The following is a 20,284-nucleotide window of genomic DNA, read 5'->3' on the forward strand; positions in this document are numbered from 1 at the left end:
CAAAGTTTTTGAAATAGTTTATAATGATAAAATAAAGTGTTATTTTAGAAAAATTAGTTCAATTGATGGGTGAATTGAGCAGGGACTAAATTGTAAAAATTGAAAATTTTAGGGTAAAAGTGCAATTTTGAAAGTTGAAGAGCATAAATTGTGAAGTGAAATAGAAATCAAATAAATGATAATGAGTGGAAATATTTTATATTATAGATCAAGAATCCAAAGGAGAACGAGGAAAAGAAAAAGTTGCGGAATAGTCCCTAAATTTCAATATCTTCTACAAATTAGCCGGGTAAGTTCATATGGTTGAATTTAGATGTTTATTTGCGAATGATTGAATGATATAATGTGTGATTATATTTGAATTTGTTATGAGATTGTGAAAATTTTGTTAATGAAAGAATAAATGTGGAAATGCAAATTAAGAAAAACGCAGGATTGAGTATGTTCGTATCGTGACATGTGATGAATTGGCAGATAAGACCATGGTTGTTCCATGGAAAAGTGTGAAATGTAGGTATGGTATTATCCATACCGAGTTGTGAAATGTAGGTATGGTATTATCTATACTGAGTTGTGAAATGTAGGTATGGTATTATCAAATCCATACTGAGTTAAGAAATGTAGGTATGGCATTTCCCATACCGAGTTGTAAAATGTAGGTATGGTATTTCAATGAGGAAAACCATACTGAGTTATGAATCGTGACACTGAACAACAACGTACTCAATTTCGTAAGTCGTTTCCTAATTTGATAAAAAGAAATACAAGAGAAGTGAACCAAATGAAAGAGATTGAATAGTTGTTAATGTTGAGCTCAACATTAATAAGGGTGTAAAAATAGCCTCCATTCTTTCATTTTCACTTTCATCTACAAAATCCAAAATAAATTTTAAAAAACATCATCGTGAATCTACAAAAATCAACTATAGATATTCATTTGCAATATGATTTCAATAATTTCACCTAATAAAGACTAAAATATTATAAACAAATAAATACTTAATACTAAAATGTGTCATGCATTTATTTGTTATTTTATACATTTCAGCTTTAAGATATTAGTTAAATTTTACTAAATACTTTTAAATAAACAATTAATAAAATTAGTTGATCAAATAAGTTAATAAAATCAGTTGATTAAATTATCCACACTAATAAGTAATCAACTATCAACTAATTACATAATAGAGCGAAAATCTTTATAGAAAAGTTCAATAGACTGATAATTTTATTGATATTTTAAGCATTTGAGTTTATTTTACTCAAATTTAAGTCTTATCGCATTTACAATGCGTGAGTTTCCGTCACATCGAATCTCATGAATAATTTTTTTAAATTATATTTTATTTTTCATCCTTGTGTTTTGTACTGAATTAATTTTACCGTTATAGCTGATGAGTGTAATTGTACCGTTTTAGTGACACTTAAAAGATCGCCTGGCCCAAAGGCGCAACCCAAGGGTACAGATTTTGAGTGGAGTTGAAGACAAGCCACCGCGTCTACAGGGTAAACTATTGCGTGGTGGCAGAGTCAGAGGATCCCTGCCAGACGCCCCAAAAATGGGCATTATACACCACGACCAACAAGAAGAAGAAGAAGCTTTGATTCTCTCAAGCTCCGATCAAACTCAACACTTTCACTGTCATCAACGGCCTAAAGACTCAAATCTGATTAGCAAATTCTGGGTTGAATCAAAGAAGTTATGGTTAATTGCAGGACCCTCCATCTTCAGCCGCCTTGCCATGTTCTCCATGACTACGATAACCCAATCATTTGCTGGCCACCTAGGTGACCTCAATCTCGCTGCCATTTCCATTGCCACCACTGTTATTATTTGCATCACTTTTGGATTCTTGGTAAGGACCGATAACCCATATCGAAATTTTTTTCTTTTTCTCATCTCAAAATATCTCCTTTGTAAATTGATTTAATGTGTGTTTTTTTTTCTTTTTTTTTACAGTTAGGAATGGCTAGTGCACTAGAGACTTTATGTGGACAAGCTTACGGAGCAAAACAGTATCAAATGTTGGGTTTATACTTGCAACGCTCATGGATTGTTCTCTTCATTTGTTCCATTCTTTTACTACCATTATTCATTTTTGCTGCTCCGCTCTTAAAATTCATGGGACAGCCAACCGACGTGGCTGATCAAACAGGTTTAGTTGCAATTTGGCTGATACCATTTCACTTAAGCTTACCATTTCAGTTCACACTGCAAAGATTTCTGCAGAGCCAACTGAAGACTGCAGTGATTGCTTGGGTTTGTGGGGTTGCACTTGCAGTTCACGCATTAATAAGTTGGATTTTTGTTTACAAGTTAAGAGTTGGGATTGTTGGGACAGCTCTCACCCTTGATTTCTCCTGGTGGTTGACTGTTTTAGGATTCTTTGTTTATGTTGTTTATGGTGGTTGTCCACTTTCTTGGATTGGTTTTTCTACACAGGCTTTCTCTGAGCTTTGGGATTTCGTCAAACTCTCGCTTGCTTCTGGTGTCATGATTCTGTATGTTCTTGATTAATTGACAGTTAAACCTCCTATATAACACTGAAGTAATTAGTAATGGATTGCGACTTTTTAATGTTTCAGCTTGGAGAATATTTATTACAGAACATTTATCATAGTGTCTGGATATTTGCACAATACAGAAACTGCAGTTGATGCTCTTTCAATTTGGTTAGCTCCACTTCCCTTGCTCACCTTTATTATTAATGTTACATAAAATTATACTATTTGGTTGCTGTTTTCATACTATGCTGCTACTTTTTAATACATTTTCATTTCTTTGTTTGGCAGCATGTCCATCTTTGGCTGGGAATCCATGATTCCGCTGGGATTTTTGGCTGCAACCGGGTAAGTTGCTGTTCCTTAGCTCCCTTCCCATCTCACTATACAAGTTCTAAGCAATAGAAATAGGAATCTTTAGGTTTCCATCTCACTATACCTATTGTCTTTAATTTAAATTCAATGGAACTTTGCCCTATCATCGGTGTTATTGACGAGTAATTTTGATTTCCTTGAATACATGTTCTGCCGTAGTTTACTCTGATATGTTGGTTTCAATGATGATATCATTCATTCTAGTGTCTCTAGCAAAATGGTGGATTGCTGAAGGACATTTATATATGCTAACTGCTGTAAGATATTGACCCATCACCAATTCGTATGTTTGGCATTGGGTTATATAAAATGTATTTTATCCCCATATAATCAATGTTAGGTTCTTTTAGTCTGATATAAAATGAATTCATTTACATAAAAACCAACAAAGATTTTTTCATTGGAGTATATGCTAAATGCTCTTTCATCTTACGAAACATTGTGTTTCCTTAATGCAGTGTGCGTGTGGCGAACGAGCTCGGTGCAGGAAATGCGAAAGGCGCCAAATTTGCAACTATAGTGTCAGTGATTACATCTTTAGCAGTTGGAATTTTGTTTTGGTTAATTATTATGGCCTTTCATGAGACACTTGCAATGATCTTCACCTCAAGTTCTTCTGTTATTACAATGGTTAATATGTACTCTACCTTATTGGCATTCACCATTCCTCTCAACTGCATTCAACCAGTTCTTTCAGGTAATAAGCTCAAACAATGTATATCTATTTGCAATCATGACCTAAGGCTCATTGTATATTTGATCTTCATGCTTTGCCTTCAGGTGTGGCGGTCGGATCTGGTTGGCAAAGTGTAGTGGCATTTGTAAATATAGGTAGCTACTATTTAGTTGGAGTTCCTATTGGTGTCCTGTTCGGATGGCTTCAATTTGGTATCACTGTAAGTACAGTTATCGTGTCACAAGTTTTTGACAAAAGAATCTTCTCTTTCGTAAACAGACGGTATTACTGAACTGGAACACAAAAAACATGGCTGAAATCGAGTGTTTAAAACTGAAGCATGTTATGTTTTTAATACCAGGGTATCTGGGCTGGAATGCTATGTGGAACTGTGGTTCAGACATTGATACTAGCTGTCATAACAATTAAATGCAAATGGGAAATAGAGGTAAGGTTTTGTTGTAATATTTCAAATATAAACCCTTGGTTGTTTTCCTTTGCTCTAAATCAAGTTACTAAATTTCTTGTCTTAAATCTTAATTACAGGCAAGAAAGGCTCGTTCATATATATCAAATGAAACAGCTTCATACCAATAACGTCATTTTAAAGTGTGATTATACTTGTAATACAATTCTTTTTGTTCAAGCTGTGAGTGAATAGGATAGTTCTTTTATGTTTTTTGTATAATATTTTCGTTTTCATAAGTTCAAAACAAAATTATGTATTTTTAAGAGATAAAAGATTGCATTCTTCTAAATGAGTAGGAGTCACTGAACTATAGCATGCATAAACCATGGTTGCTATTATATTATCGGACACGCCTTGGATGATGAGTTTTCACTTGGGAACTCACTCAACTCACCACTTAATTAATTAAATTTTCTTCATCTGCACTCAATTACACTAATTTAATTAAATCGTTTAATGATCAGATTTCATTTTGCAGAAGTAAACTGAATTGAAAAAAAAATAATCAAGTTAGAAAAATACTGAAAGAATATTGAGAGAAAGAATATGGTTACCTTCTCTTTATGTGTCTCTTTGGATTCGAAAAATCTAGTTTTCTCTTCTCTTTCTGGCCATTGATTCTTACAAATTGTATTCAAACTGGAACCCCTTTTACTCTTCAATTACTTTTAAATCTTGATATACTTTCGTAGCATCTCATTTATGTCCACTCAATTTGAAGATCACTACAAAATCTCATCATGACACCCTCTTGATCCTCCTAAAGATTAGAACGAATCATGATCATCTCTATCTCCTTAAAATAAGGCATTGAAGCCCTGTTTAGCCATAACAATCTTCATATCCTCCCAAGTAGCAATGGGAAGTTGTCAATTTTGACTCCTACACAACAATTGATCCCACCAAGTTAGTGTATAATTAGTAAATTCAACAATGGGAAGTTGTTGGTTTTTGGCACTTTTTTAGTTTGGGAAACAAAACCCAAAGACAGAGAAAGAAATTGAGAGAGAAGGAAGAAGAGATCGTTTTTTTTTGTTTTACTTCTTATTTTTGTTGTGCTAATATCCTTTTCTAATTCTTGCTTCAGTTTGAAATTTACTTGTTATATCTATTTGTTTTTTGGGGTTTTATGTTTCCATTTGCTCGACAGATTAGACTTCTTCTTTTCTCTAGTGCAGCTTGTTTTCTGTATCAATTTCTTTCTTTTTAGCTATCAACTTAGTTTTGACTCTTCTTATAGTTGTTGGTTCATGAGGTGAACGTATCTATTGAGTGTTCTCAACTTGCTTTATCTATGGATGAATTTATATTTGCTATTGAATTCTGAAAAAGGTTTAGTTTTTTGTAGACCCTAAAGAATTTATATCCTTGTAGGGAGTCGAAGGCATTTCCGACTTTAAGGTCAAGTCCCTGAGGGTATTGGTATTTACAAACATTGATTTTAGTTTTGATGATGAACACATTCTTTTATGTTACATTTTGATGATTTTCAATTTAGATGAGATAACAATTGGAAGTCATTGAATTCATCTGAAGGGAACAAATGGTTTAGCTGGAACCAGTCAACAAGCAATAAGTTAAAAGAGAGTAATAATAACAGACATGGCTAGGAAAAAAGTTTCAATATTGCTACTGGGAAAAAGTAACAACCAGAACAAAGAAGCAAGGTTTAGAGATGAAACTCGATCAAATTCTTACTTTTTGAATAAGGTTTTTAGTGTTGAAGGTACTTATATTGGTTAGTTTCTGCAATTTTTACATTGTTGAGCAAGAAAGGAACATGGTTTTGTTTTCAAGCTGACTCGTAGTAGTAAGTTGTTTAATACTTGCTATAACACCTTTATTTTCATTAATGTTCCTTTCAAAATAGTAATGTTACTATATATTATCTACAACTTACTCATTGAGCATAGTAAAAAACATGTCTCCTTTCTTTTGATTCAGTTATTCAAGAACGATAATTAACATGAAAATTCATAATCTTTCCAAAAGTAACAAACGGGGGCCCTCAAATTGGCAGCGAGATGGATAAAGGTAGCAAGAGGATTAGAAGACGACCTGAGGAGGACGACAAAAGTAATGATGTAATAATGAATGAGCATCAGGGTGATCAGACGTCCTTCAAGGATATTCTAACTCATACGGCTAAGCCATTGCCATGTACAGGGGCTCTGGATGATGATATTATGTTGGAAAATAGGGATGTGATTACTGGGGTGGAGAATGGTGTACCATCGATCTCTTTTTCAGAGAGAGTTCATATTTTAGTGAAGCAAAGTATGGCAAAGACAATGATCGTCAAGCTGCTTGGCAAACGGACTAGTCTTAATGCACTCTGGAACAAGATCTGTAGTCTATGGAAATTTTCAGTCTTTCCAACTGGTTGACGTAGAGAATGGTTACTTCCTCGCTAAATTCCAAGCCTTTTGGGATTATACAAAGGCTTTGTCTAAAGGATCGTTACAATCTAATTATGGGTGAAAACTTTCACTACGGAACAAAATTATCCGTTGAATTTGATGTCATGAATTCAATTACCTTAGTTGTCGAGCGCAATGTCTAAATAAAGTCCCTTACGAGCCATTGGTAATATTATTGGGCAAGTGATGAAGATTGACTACAACACCAACAATGGGGCTCAGGGTCGCTTTGCAAGGATGGCCATGACCAGTGATTTGTCAAAGTCTTTAGTGTCGAAGGTCCTAACTGATGGGAAATTGCAATGAGTGGAATATGAGTCCTTGTGAAATGTCTGTTTTAAATGTGGATGCTTTAGCATTTGAAGGAATTTTATGCCTAATGGCACGACATAAGGGAACAAGGGATGATCCGGAAGAGGAGGTTCCGGCTCCAGTGGAGAGGATGGAGTCGACGGCGGTGAAGGAGGCGTACGGGCCAGGGATGAACGTTCAACAAAAAAACAAAAGAAGAAGAAGAATAATTTTAGGGATTTTAATAAGGAGATTGATTATAATCACATTAATTTAGGATCAAGATTTGATATCATATCCAATTTGGTGGAAGAGAAAGAATTAATTGGCGCTAGAGATGAGTAGTAAAAGACTGAAATTGGGCAAAGGGTAAATGATTGCTCGGTTGTGGGCTGTAAAGCTACTGTTGAGTCAGTTTCAAATAAGGAGGATGGACCAGTTCACCGGCCCTTAAGATCAAAGAGTGTAAAGGGTGGAACTGGGCTTCCTAACGTGAAGGTTGATGGATGGACTGAAAAGTAAGGGGAAAGCTGTTGGGAAAAATTTAGTTTGAAAACGGTTTTTTAGGAGCGAAAAATTAAAATTTTAAAAATTAATCGATTTTTTTATTTATAAAAATAAACTTTGAACTGAAATCATACTTACGTTTTCAGATAAGTGAATTCTTGACGTTTTTTAGTTTTCAACAAAACGACATTCTTTGCTATTCTCGTACCACGAACTACTTCGAGTGTGGGGTCAAACCAATTAAATCAAAACATAGAACTAGAAAATGTTTTCTTTTATCTTTAGGGTAAAAACGAAAATTGTTTCTTATTTAGTAAAAACCATTAGAATTGTTATTATGAAAAAATATATTTAATACTTGAGAATAAATTCTTTTTATTTTTTTACAGAATAACAATATCTCCAAGTTTTGTAAATAGCTCTAGTAGTATCATTTATTTATAATGAGAAATTTAGAACTCTTATTGAATTGTAAAGGGGTATTTCAAATAAAAAAATAATTTCCTAATCCAACTAAGAATGAGAGAGAGGCTAATAGGCTAATATATATTATGATGGGGATTCAGGCCTCTCACTATACTGGACTTAATTATATGTGTTTTTTAAATTTTTTGACCCAACACTTTCTAATTTAATTTAATCTAATACATATTTTTTATTTTCGAAAATAAACATTGATTTTCTAATTAAATAATTTTCTCATCTCAATTTTACCTAGAGGTGTGCATGGGCCGGGCCGGGCCCATAAAAAATCTTTTTTTTATTAAATAAAAAACTTTAAAATATAATAAATCAAATACATTTAAAACATAAAAACAAATATTAAAACAAAAAACAAATAAAAAATAAGACTAAAATAATTCTTAAAATAATACATAAATTAAAAATAAAATAAAAAGTAATTATATTAAAATTGAAAAATTGAAACAAATTAAAATTAAATTAAGAACTAAATTATATTAATAACAAAAGTTTTACAATATTAAAATAACATTAAAAACAACAAAAAGAGTAAAGTAAAATACTGAAGTTACTTAAAATTAAAAATAAAAATTTTTTAAAAATAATTTAATATTAAAATCAGGTCGGGTCGGGCCCGGGCCCGGGCCAAAAAAATCTTACCCGAGGCCCGGCCTATTTTCTAAACAGGCCTCGTTTTTTGTCCAAGCCCATTTTTCGGGCCTATATTTTTACCCAAACCCTCCCATTTTTCGGGGGCCTTCGGGCCGGGCCAGGCCGTCCGGCCCATGCACACCTCTAATTTTACCCTTAATAAAATTATTATAGATAATATTTTAATTATTCAGGAGGTTGCACATTTCATACGTGTGTGTAAAAGAAAGAAAGGGTGGATGACAATAAAGATTGATCTTGAGAAGGCCTATGATAGAGTGGAGTGGAAATTTATGGCGGATACTCTACTTTCTGTGGAGACTCCTACTAGTTTATTTAGGCTTATGAGTTGCACTTCTTCGTCGACTATGCAAATTTTATAAAATGGGGAATCGTCAAATGTGTTTCTTCAAGTAGAGGCTTACAGTAAGATGATCCTCTTTTCCCATATCTATTTATTTTAGAAATTGAAAGGCTTGGTGTAACACCCCTATACCCAACCTAATTACCGGATCAAGTATAGAAGTGCTATATTGGTTTTCAGAAACTCTAATATTAATTTCTAAATAAAAATAACATTATAATTTGTACATATTAATTCCTAAAGTTTACCTAGTTTAACCCTTGTACACCTCTCAAATTTTAAACCAATTTAATTCAAATGTAAATCATAATTAAGTATTCTAAGATTTAATTTTCTTATATCACTTAATTAGCATTTAAACTATTTCATATAAAACAAGCAAACATTGAGTATCACATTTAAATCTCATCACATTCAACCTTAATACACACACCTAGGTACATGTCATTTACTGTAACAATAAAAATTAATACTTTACCCTTTTCTCGTATCCACTGATGTGATGAGACGAGGTGCCTTCAATCTTCAAAAATCCATTTTTTTCTCTACTTTTTAACCTACGTGTATAAGCACGCTTTAAGCTATTGCTAGCTTAGTAAGTACAACTATTATTTAGATCATAATCTATATTATAAATTATAACTTATTTATTATTACTACACAAAATCATTTAAATGACTTGCTTGTATTTATCATACATAATTTACCAATTAATTCACTTATTCTTACAATTAAGTTCACTTTTATTATTATTTACTCATTATCCACAAACTAAACATATTAATTTAGTTATCATCTATATAATACCAGAATCACATGATTTATTTTAGATTTTCATTTATTCCATTTAGCTAAAATTTCTGACAATTTCAGAGGCTCAATAGACTTAATAGAACACATAAGATATACGGAACAAATACAGAGATACATTATTATGCACTAATGAACAGAGAGCACTAAAGTGCTATTTAGAAAGCACAGATGTGCTAAACAATTTCAACTTCTTCATTTCTTCAATAAATCAATTGATCAATTTTTATTCGTTTTATAATCTCATTTTCTTACCCCTATTAACAAGACTCGGACCTTGGTCGATACACGGATTCCAACCAAACACACCAGTACGACACATTGTGCCTAAAATGGTACATAGTACCTAATCAGTATACGACACATAAGTTACTGAGACGACACACGAGGTGCCTGATACGACACACGAGGTGCCTGATACGACACACGAGATGCTTGAAATATGACACATAAAGTGCCTGATATACGACACATAAAGTGCCTGATCGGCAAAGCTGAAAAATCCCGTACTCTTCCAAATCCTATGGCATGCCAACTATATCCGTCTCAGCCTGACTAGTTAATAGAGTATTCAATTTTCATATTTCAATTCAATTACTTTCTCATATTTTCCATTCAAATTATTCTCAATTTAAATCACAATTCAATTCAATACTTATTAATATTTCAAAATTTACTACAACATATATATTTCTCATTTTAAGTGTTATGCATTTCACTTTTTTATTTCTAATATAAAAATTTTCCCAATTTTATGAGTTAACCCTTAATTTCCACAAGTTAGGAAATAATTGTAGTTTGGATTACAAAATTCATTTATTATCTAAACTAATTACTAAACTAAGAATGCGTAGAAAGAAAATTTGGGAAAATACTTTTGGGAAAATTCGATTGATTAAGACAATACCGAAGGAAAAATCCACCTAGACTTCACTCGTTATTTGACTCTGAATCAGACGATTTATTCATTTGACTTGATCCGTAGAAATCCCTAAGTTATATTATTATCTCTCTCGAGAATAATAACGCCTAACCCTAGGTTGAATAATTGAAATCTCTTTCTAATTAACACCCTAGAATTGCATTAAGTCGATCTATGGATTCCCTTATTAGGTTTCACCCTAATCTGGAAAAATCTTGTCACCCTATCTCTAGGCGCGCAATCAACTCCGCTTAATTATGACAATTTTTCTCTTAAATAGGGTCTATTCCTCCTCTGATAAAGAGCTTAACTTGAATCAATATCCTGGAATATTAAAGCAAGAATTAAGAACATATAATTAAGAATAAGTCAAATATTTATCATACAATTTAGATAACAATAACAAGTTTCGTCTTAGGTTTCATTCCCCTTAGGTATTTAGGGGGTTTAGTTCATACTTATGAAAGAAAATATCTCAAAAGCATAAAGATAACAAAACATAAGAAAACCCAAAACCCTTGAAGGAACTTGAAAGGAGATCTTCAGTCTTGATGATGAATCCGGCTTCTAAGATGGATCAATCAGCTTTCCTTGAGTAATTCCCTGCTTCTTACTCTGCGTCTCTCCCTTAAGTGCCTCATCAGGTGTTTAAATAGGCTTTTGAGTGCCTAAGAGCCCTAAAAATTGGTATTTTCTAAATAGGACTATACTTGGGCTCGGTAGAGACACGCCCGTGTGCGATTACTCCAGCCCGTGGTCAATGCTGTTGAATAGGCACGGGCGTGTAGTCTACCCGTGTAAGTCGTGCTTCAATCCTGCCAAATGGACGCGACCGTGTGACACGCCCATGTGAGGAAGTTCAGGCCATGTTGATTTCCCACGTGGGTCGATTTTCTCCGTTTTTGGCCCGTTTCTCACTCTTTTTACTCTTTTATGTTCACCTAAGTATAAAACATTAAATTAAAGGTTTAAGAGCATCGAATTCATCAAATCTAAGGAGAAGCCATTCATAAATGTGCTAAGCATGAGATAAAAATATGTATAAATTATGGTTTATCAAATACCCCCACTTAAGCATTTGGTTGTCCTCAAGCAAAATCCTTAACTCAGAATCAAAATAAATTCTTCTCAATTTATAATCCCTATCAATAATATCTCAAAATAATCCATATGTACTCATACATTAAAAATGCAACTAAAAGTACATCAAAGTTTCAAACATTCCTAGTTGAGCATTTATCACGATAACATAGGTGTCTCCCATCATCTAAGTGATTACCTTTAATCAAAATATCGCAGAGTTTAACATCCTTACTAAAGATTCAATCAAATCACTCAAGGTGTTTACGGACATCAATTAAAGCACTCATTAGTCAATATGAAAAGTTATTACCATAGGCTTGCTTGAAAATTAAATCTCCACCACTATAAATTGAGCTGATACATCAATCAAAAAGGTCTTTTAGAGGGTTGTAATGTGGCTTTGGTTAGGGGGTGTGGTCACAAGCTGAAAGAAGATGTTAGAATCGAGATTGAATTGAAAAATTACCTAGCTAGAAAAATAACTAGTCATCAATTGAATACAAGTGAGCTTCTTCCCAGAATATGGAATTAACACTCAAGCTCAAAAATGATGAATTATCACTAACATGTATGTAAGTAAAATTTTTTTTAAGAACAAGTCAAATACATAGAAGAAAAAAACATAGCTAAACAATTTGTTCAAATCAAATCTCGAGAAAAATAGGGATCAAATTAGGGGATTTCAACAATAATGAGTTATGGGTTAATATGGAGGTAGACTTTTGTAAAGTGAGTGGGTTAAACCTAAGTTCCTTTATCATCTTGACATATCAAATCAAATGGTGTGGTCTTGACATGCATAATCAAGCAAGTACTCGAATAACAAATCAAAATTGACGCACTCATAATGAAAGTGTTCATGAAATGAATAAAATATGCTCTAAAGGCTCAAGATCTCACAAAAATTATGGCTTTTTGATGTTTAAACTTGTGAATTTCAACTCAAGATAATACCTAAACTTAGGGAAACAACCTAAAATTTTTTAATTCTTCAAAAATCAACTTATCATGCTTGATTCCCTAATGTCTTAAAGTTTAAACAATCAATGCATAATTGCCTATGTTTTAATTCAAGACATATCAATAAAAATAATAAATTAATTAAAATTCATTCTAATAGTGATATAAGTAATTCATATGAGAATAAGACAAAATTCAGGGATTTCTAATGATGATATAAAAGACTCCCCACACTTAATATATATTGAAAAAGATAGATATATAATCATAAGATAGGGAGAGAAGTGAAACTTCTTGAATGATGAATGAACTCATTGAATTGGAGTTATGGAGAATAATCGGCCAAAACAATGATGAGGGTGGAGGAGGATACTCCGTTGTTGGTAGAGGTTCATTAGCCCATAGGTCATGTGCCAAAAGAATATTATATCTGGTGGTAGCTATGGTAGTGATCGAGCAGGACATGGCAGTCGTGGAGAACCTTTCCTAGTGGAGTTTGTAGTTCCTATGCGATGATGAGCTTTGGAGCTCTTTATAACTGTGATAGAATCAGGAACTTTTTAGGGAATACAATGAAGTATAATTACTCGTAATGAAATAGCCAAAACTATAAATTATTCAATAAAAATTATAAAAACTAAAATTAAAATAATATTAAAGGAAAATGAAGTAAAAAATACTTAATTAAGATAAATAAAGATAAAAGTGAAAATAAAAATAAAAAATAAAAAGTTTTTAAACATCGTCATCGCTGGATAGTTTGCGAGATGGTGGTGGCGATGAGATGTGGAAGTGCTGACAAATCTGATGTAGAGTCGCATCAATGTGATCAAAGCGCTGAAAATATTGCTGCTTAAATCATGTAAGGTGCTCAGAGATGTCAGAATATGAAGCCGCCACATGAACTGGACGATGGATGGGTAGTGGCTGAGACGGTGGGTTCTCATGACGTAGAGGGACATCATCAGTAATTTCCTCTAGGTCCTCCTCCTCGGTAGACTAGATGAGATGGTACTAAGGAGGGTAAGTGCCACGTCGTTTCTCGATTATCCTCATACTTAGCATGCTCTAGATGCCCTGTAGGGACATCTGGCCGATGAAAGTGGGGGAGGATGATTGTGCTGCTGTGTTGAGGAGCTCGAAGTGCCGAGCCAGTCGAGTCACATAGGGCCCGATAGAGATGACCCCTCTCCTATGTTGCTCCGTCTGATGGCGGATGGTGAGGGTGATGAAGTAAGCAAGGTCGAGGGCGTGTCCGTTCGCCATGCTCTATAAGAAATAGATACCTCAAGGATGAAGGGAGAGCTGATGTTTTGTAGCAGTTAAAATCGTAGGTGGCCGAGGCAGGGACGAGGTCATACCAGTAATTTGAGGGGGAGTAGTGGATGTGGCGGTGGAGGGTTTCGAGTTTATTGTCGTCCATGAACTCCTCCGTGTATAGTCCTAGTGCAATCCCGAACTCGGGTACGCTCAACTGGCGTACTAGACCACCAAGGCGGAACTGGACCATTCTAAGATCGTCAAAGTTAGTCATGATGGTCTAAAGATGAAACGTCGAGCAGAGTTCTAATGTGAACTCGAGATACGTTGGCTCGACGATCTCAAAGAAGAGCCCCTACAGCTTAGTCGTCAGGAGGGCTCGGACCGTGTCAGCTAAATAAATCTGTTCAAGTGCAGAGTCAATGCAGTGGCCCACACCTAGGGGTCAGGCCCGTAATATCTAATATAATTCCTCCTGGAGTCCCAAGGGAACCTGGAGGAACGGATGCCTAACCTCCATGGTAGGACCCGAGGATGACGCTACTCCTTTTCTCTTCTTCGAGGGGGAACAACGGTTTTCTTACCACGTGAGGACGACATTGTACCTGTATTTGAAAAGTCGAAATTCAACCAATACGTCCCAAAAATAGCATGGAAAAACAAAACTAACTAGGAAAATTTCATAAGACTCGCGTACTAAATGAAGAGAACAAAACTAAAACAACTAAAGCAAATATATCAAGTCATTAAAATAGGGCTATGAGAATAATGCTACGGGAATATCTAATGCATGAGTGTATGTGGGTAAGCATAGAATCCATGGAAACGAGAAAAATGGATGAATGTAGTATGAAAAATAGCAATATTCTTTAATGACAAGCATGAGTATTATTATTATTCTACTATGAATGTTCACTTAAAATAGTCAAATGGACCAGAGAAAACATGAAATAGGCAAAATATTTGGAAAAAAATAGAGAGAAAAGAGTAAACAAACGCAAAAGAGATAAGCTTGAGTTGTCGGAAACAGTGTTGTAAGGGCGCACGGGCATGGCAGATAGGGCGTAGGGAGTTGCAGCGGCCAGGGTTAGGGATTTTTGGGAGGGAGATGATGAATAGTGAAGGGTTTATATAGATTTTGGGGCACACGGTCGTAGGGCACACCCGTGTGTCCTAATTTTTGCCCGTGTGTTTCGCGATTTTAAAATTTGGGCGCGTCTAACATTCGGCCCACGCCCTTGTTCCTTGGGCGTGTGGGTGCACACGACCGTGTTGCACGGTCGTGTCTTGCTTCGTTTGCTTCTCCCATACTGTGTACATAGGTCCACGCCCGTGTTCGTTTTAACAGTGTTAACCACAGGTAGGTGGCACGGGTGTGTCGAACGCCCGTGCTAAATTGACAGGTTCGCGCACAGTTTCAAAACACGAGCGTGTCGCACACCCGTGTTGTTTTGGCAGTTTCGTCCACGGCCATATCACACGGTAGTGGCGACTTATCGCATCCCGTGTTGGGGAAAAATTTTACCCTATTTTCACATGGCCGTAGCACACGGCCGTGTCTTCTCTTGTGGTGTGAGCACAGCCTACGACACACCCGTGTGCCTGGCCGTGTGGATGGGAAAACCCTGTGTTTCAATACTTAGTTAGTAGGTTAGATGTGAAAAACTAGAACTTAAATAAATCATCACTATTAGTGCTCGAGTTACCTCTCAATAAGCACTTATTTATAGTCTTAAGCTGGACTTACCTCTCTTCTGCATGGTCAAGGTGGTACGAGGAGTTTACACTCCTCATCCCTGCTATCAACTTTATCAATATAAAGTTTAAGACGAGTATTGTTTACCTTAAATGTTCCGAATTTGGGATAAATTCCCTCGACTGTACCATACGACAAAATACTGAGTACCATAAGAGGAATTTCTTCATTAGGTTCAGAAGTAGCAATGCGAGGATCTGCTGCATCTAGTAGTACTTTGTCATAACCTTAAGTGATTTGGTGAGGTATTTAGCTTGTCCTGGCTCGGTTTCGGTTTACCGAGTGTTCTCAATTTCTGTGTCCGCCATTCGTCTAGCTCCTCGATTTGTAGCCTTCGTTCTTCATAGATAGGTCCTTTATTGTTGTTTGAACATGGCTTATATGTTTTTTTCGAAATTGTTTCCTACATAGACAGTTTCACCACATGGTCAGTACTAGTAGAATGATTTATACAACCACCTTCAATTTTTGATGTGTTACTCGAATTACGAGCTTGAAGGGTGATTGTTTCGTCTCCCACTCGAAGTGTGAGTTCACCTGTACCAACATCAATAATGGTTCTAGCAGTCGCTAAAAAGGGTCGTCCTAAAATTAAAGGTGCGTTACTATCCTCTTCCATGTCTAGAACAACAAAGTCTACTGGGTATATAAATTTATCGATCTTAACAAAAACATCTTTAATGATACCCCTAGAAAATCTAATGGTTTTATCAGCCAATTGAATGTTCATCCTAGTTTGTTTGGGTTTCCCAAGACCTGGCTGTTTAAACATTTTATAAGGCATAACATAAATGCTTGCCCCTAAGTCAGCCAATGCATTGTGAACATCTAAACTACCAATTAAATAAGGAATCGTAAAACTCCCTGGATCTTTCAATTTGTTGGGTAGTTTATTCTGTAATATGGCTGAGCAAACTGCATTCAACTCCACATGCGACGCCTCATCCAACTTTCGTTTATTTGTTAAAAGCTCCTTTAAAAATTTGACTGCGTTTGACATCCGCGAAAGAGTTTCAATAAACTTTAATTTAATATGTAACATTTTTAATAATTTAAGGAATTTACCGAATTGTTCTTCTGTGCGATCTTTCTTTGTCGCGTTTGGGTATGGCACACGGGGTTTGTACTATTTACTTATCGATTTTTGGTCATTGTGGTCCACCTCACCTTTATCTTGACTTACCACAATGCCTTGCCTCAGTTCTGGTGCAGGCTCAACTAACCCTTCCTTGTTATGAGTGGTAATCACATTGAGTTGTTCCCTTAGGCTAGATTCTGTGTTACTAGGCAGGCTACCTTGTGGTCGTTCAGAAATCAGTTTAGCGAGTTGGCCTATCTGAGTTTCGACCCCTTGGATTAACGCTTGTTGATTCTTAAAGGCTGTCTCGATATTCTGGAAACGAGTCTCTGACACTGAGATGAATTTCGTTAACATCTCCTCAAGGTTCGGCTTTTTTTTTGTTGGTAAGGTGGTTGTTGAAAACCCGAAAGATGTTGTGGCCTTTGATTTTCTTAACCGCCCCACGAGAAATTGGGATAGTTCCTCCAACCTGCATTATAAGTGTTACTATATGGGTTATTTTGGGGTCTAGAGTTATTGTTACCCATATATTGGACTTGTTCCTCCTCGATGCTAGGGTTGAAGGGTTGATATTCTGTGCATGCTCCTCCTCCATTCGAATCGCACTTCATCACTGGATGAATTTGAGTAGAACCACCCAAACCGTCAATCTTTTTATTTAAGAGTTCTACTTGGTTGGATAGCATAGTAACCGCATCGAGGTTGAAAACACCGGCTGATTTCGTTGGCTTTGTCCTCATAACTTGCCACTGATAGTTATTCAGTGACATCTCCTCAATAAATTCGTAAGCTGCCTCAGGTGTTTTATTATTAATAGTTCCACCAGCGGCTGCGTCAATCATCTGCCGAGTCGAAGGATTCAGGCCATTGTGGAACGTTTGAACTTGTAGCCAGAGTGGTAACCCATGGTAAGGGCATCTTCGCAAAAGGTCCTTGTATCTTTTCCATGCATCGTAGAGTGTTTCTAAATCCATCTGCACAAAAGAGGAGATATCATTATGTAATTTGGCTATTTTAGCCGGCAGAAAATATTTTAATAAAAACTTTTCGGTCATTTGTTCTCAAGTAGTAATTAACCCTCGTGGTAACGAGTTCAACCACTGTTTAGCCTTATTCCTCAATGAAAAGGGAAACAACCGAAGGCGAATGGCATCATCAGAAATACCATTGATTTTAAAAGTGTCGCAAAACTCTAAGAAATTTACCAAGTGAGCGTTGGGATCCTCGTCCTGCAAACCATCAAACTGAACAAACTGTTAGATCATTTGAATGGTGTTAGGTTTTAGTTTAAAAGTATTTGCAGCAACAGCAGGCCTAACTATGCTAGATTTAGTTCCTGTTAAGGAAAGTTTAGCATAATCATACATAGTACGCGGAGCAGGATTCAGATTAGCAGCAATCGCAGGGGGTAGTAGATTTTCTTGGTTTTCAACCATCTCTTCGGTTGTGGTTGAAGTATCATCCTCTTGCTCTTCCTCTGTATATCGTAAGCTTTACCTTATTTTTCTTCAGTTTTTGCGAACTGTGCGATTGATCTCACCGTCAAAAAGTAGTGGTCCTGACGGGTTTTTTCTAGTCATAAACTAGAAAAATCTGTTAGAAGAAAATAAATGAATAATTAGAAAATAAAATAAAAATTGAAATTGAAATAAAAGTAAAATGGCTAAAATAATAAAAATCGAGTGTTCCTAATATCCTAGTTCCCCGGCAACGGCGCCAAAAACTTGATACGTGATATTTGGGCAGGTTTTAAAGATTTATAGATGAATTATTCTTGAGACTAACTTATTATCACGATTAAGGCAAGTGTACCTATCGAACAGTAGAATAATTCGGCAAGACCGGATTATCGAACCCAAATGAACCACGAGTACTAGTATTTACTTCCTTTTTATGATCTAGCCTAAAAATTAAGATGTTTGGTTATCTAAACCAATTACTAAACTAAGAATGCACAGAAAGAAAATTTGGGAAAATACTTTTTGGAAAATTCGATTGATTAAGACAATGCCTAAGGAAAATCCACCTAGACTTCACTTGTTATTTGACTCTGAATCAGACGATTTATTCATTTGACTTGATCCGTAAAAATCCCTAAGTTATATTATTATCTCTCTCGAGACTAATAACGTCTAACCCAAGGTTGAATAATTGAAATCTCTTTCTAATTAACACCCTAGAATTGCATTAACTCGATCTATGGATTCCCTTATTAGGTTTCACCCTAATCCGGAAAAATCTTGTCATCCTATCTCTAGGCGTGCAATCAACTCCGCTTAATTTTGACAATTTTACTCTTAGACAGGGTCTATTCCTCCTCTGAATAAGAGATTAGCTTGAATCAATATCCTAGAATATTAAAGCAAGAATTAAGAATACATAATTAAGAACAAGTTAAATATTTATCATACAATTCAGAGAATAATAATAAGATTCGTCTTAAGTTTCATTCCCCTTAGGTATTTAGGGGGTTTAGTTCATACTTATGAAAGAAAATATCTCAAAAGCATAAAGATAACAAAACATAAGAAAACCCAAAACCCCTGAAGGAACTTGAAGGGAGATCTTCAGTCTTGATAATGAATCCAGCTTTTAAGATGGATCAATCGGCTTTCCTTGAGTAATTCTCTGCTTCCTACTCTGCATCCCTCCCTTAAGTGCCTCATCAGGTGTTTAAATTGGCTTTTGAATGCCTAGAAGCCCAAAAAATTGGCCTTTTCCGAATAAGACTATCCCTCCATTGACCGTGTGCGATTACTCCAACCCGTGGTCAAGGCTGTTGAATAGGCACAGGCATGTAGTCTACCCGTGTAAGTCATTCTTCAATCCTGCCAAATGGACACGGCCGTGTGACACGTTCGTGTGAGGAAGTTCAGGCAGTGTTGATTTCCCACGTGGGTCTATTTTCTTTATTTTCAGCCTGTTTCTCGCTCTTTTTACTCTCCTATGCTCACCTAAGTATAAAACATGAAATTAAAGGTTTAAGAGCATCGAATTCACCAAATTTAAGGAGAAACTATTTATAAATGGGCTAAGAATGGGATAAAAATATGTATAAATTATGGTTTATTAGTTATCATGGTAGAAGAGGTTGAGGCAGAGGTAGAGGTGCTGGACATGATGAACAAAGGCAGATGACAGAAAAACTGAAGCAATACAGGAGTAATATTCAATGCTATTATTGCAAGAAATATGGGCATGTGAAGGCGGATTGCTGGAAAAGAGAAAGACAAGCCAACTATGCAGAAAGTGACGAAGAGATTAAGCTACTCATGGCTTATCAAAATGACGATATAGCTTTAAAAGACATATGGTTTTTGGACAGTGGCTGTTCAAATCATATGACAGGGATAAAATCTTTGTTCAAAGAGTTGGATGAGTCATTCAAGGTGAAGCTGAGACTTGGTGATAATAAGCAGATGCAAGTTGATGACAAAGGTACTTTGGCGATAAGCAATGGCCATGGTAACATAAAGCTCCTTTATAATGTCTATTTTATTCCTACTTTATCTCAAAATTTATTGAGCATTGGGCAGCTTATGGGTAGTGGATATTCTGTCATGTTTGATGATATGTCTTGTGTGACTAAAGATAAAAAATCAGGAAAAATTATTGTTGATGTTCAGATGGCACCAAACAAGCTCTTTCCTTTTGAAGTCTCTAATGTAGAAAGTCAGAATCTTGTTGTTAAATAG

The 20,284-nt window shown here is 35.4% G+C and overlaps 1 protein-coding gene and 1 non-coding gene across 2 annotated transcripts; both read left to right on the top strand.

The window, feature by feature from the left end:
- The first annotated feature begins 1,393 nt into the window (after nucleotides 1–1,393).
- LOC107957793 (protein DETOXIFICATION 27) lies at nucleotides 1,394–4,311 on the top strand. The gene is made up of 8 exons (XM_016893369.2): nucleotides 1,394–1,856; nucleotides 1,961–2,502; nucleotides 2,587–2,673; nucleotides 2,794–2,850; nucleotides 3,336–3,574; nucleotides 3,658–3,773; nucleotides 3,915–4,001; nucleotides 4,100–4,311. The coding sequence occupies exons 1-8, from the start codon at nucleotides 1,560–1,562 to the stop codon at nucleotides 4,148–4,150; spliced, it is 1,476 nt and encodes a 491-aa protein (XP_016748858.1). The 5' UTR covers nucleotides 1,394–1,559; the 3' UTR covers nucleotides 4,151–4,311.
- A 13,178-nt stretch (nucleotides 4,312–17,489) lies between these two features.
- On the top strand, nucleotides 17,490–17,595 carry LOC121230156 (small nucleolar RNA R71). The gene has a single exon (XR_005928108.1). It is a non-coding gene; the product is annotated as a small nucleolar RNA R71 (small nucleolar RNA).
- The last annotated feature ends 2,689 nt before the right edge of the window (nucleotides 17,596–20,284 follow it).

The sequence above is a fragment of the Gossypium hirsutum genome, chromosome A05, assembly GCF_007990345.1.
Source record: "Gossypium hirsutum isolate 1008001.06 chromosome A05, Gossypium_hirsutum_v2.1, whole genome shotgun sequence".
NCBI lineage: Eukaryota > Viridiplantae > Streptophyta > Magnoliopsida > Malvales > Malvaceae > Gossypium > Gossypium hirsutum.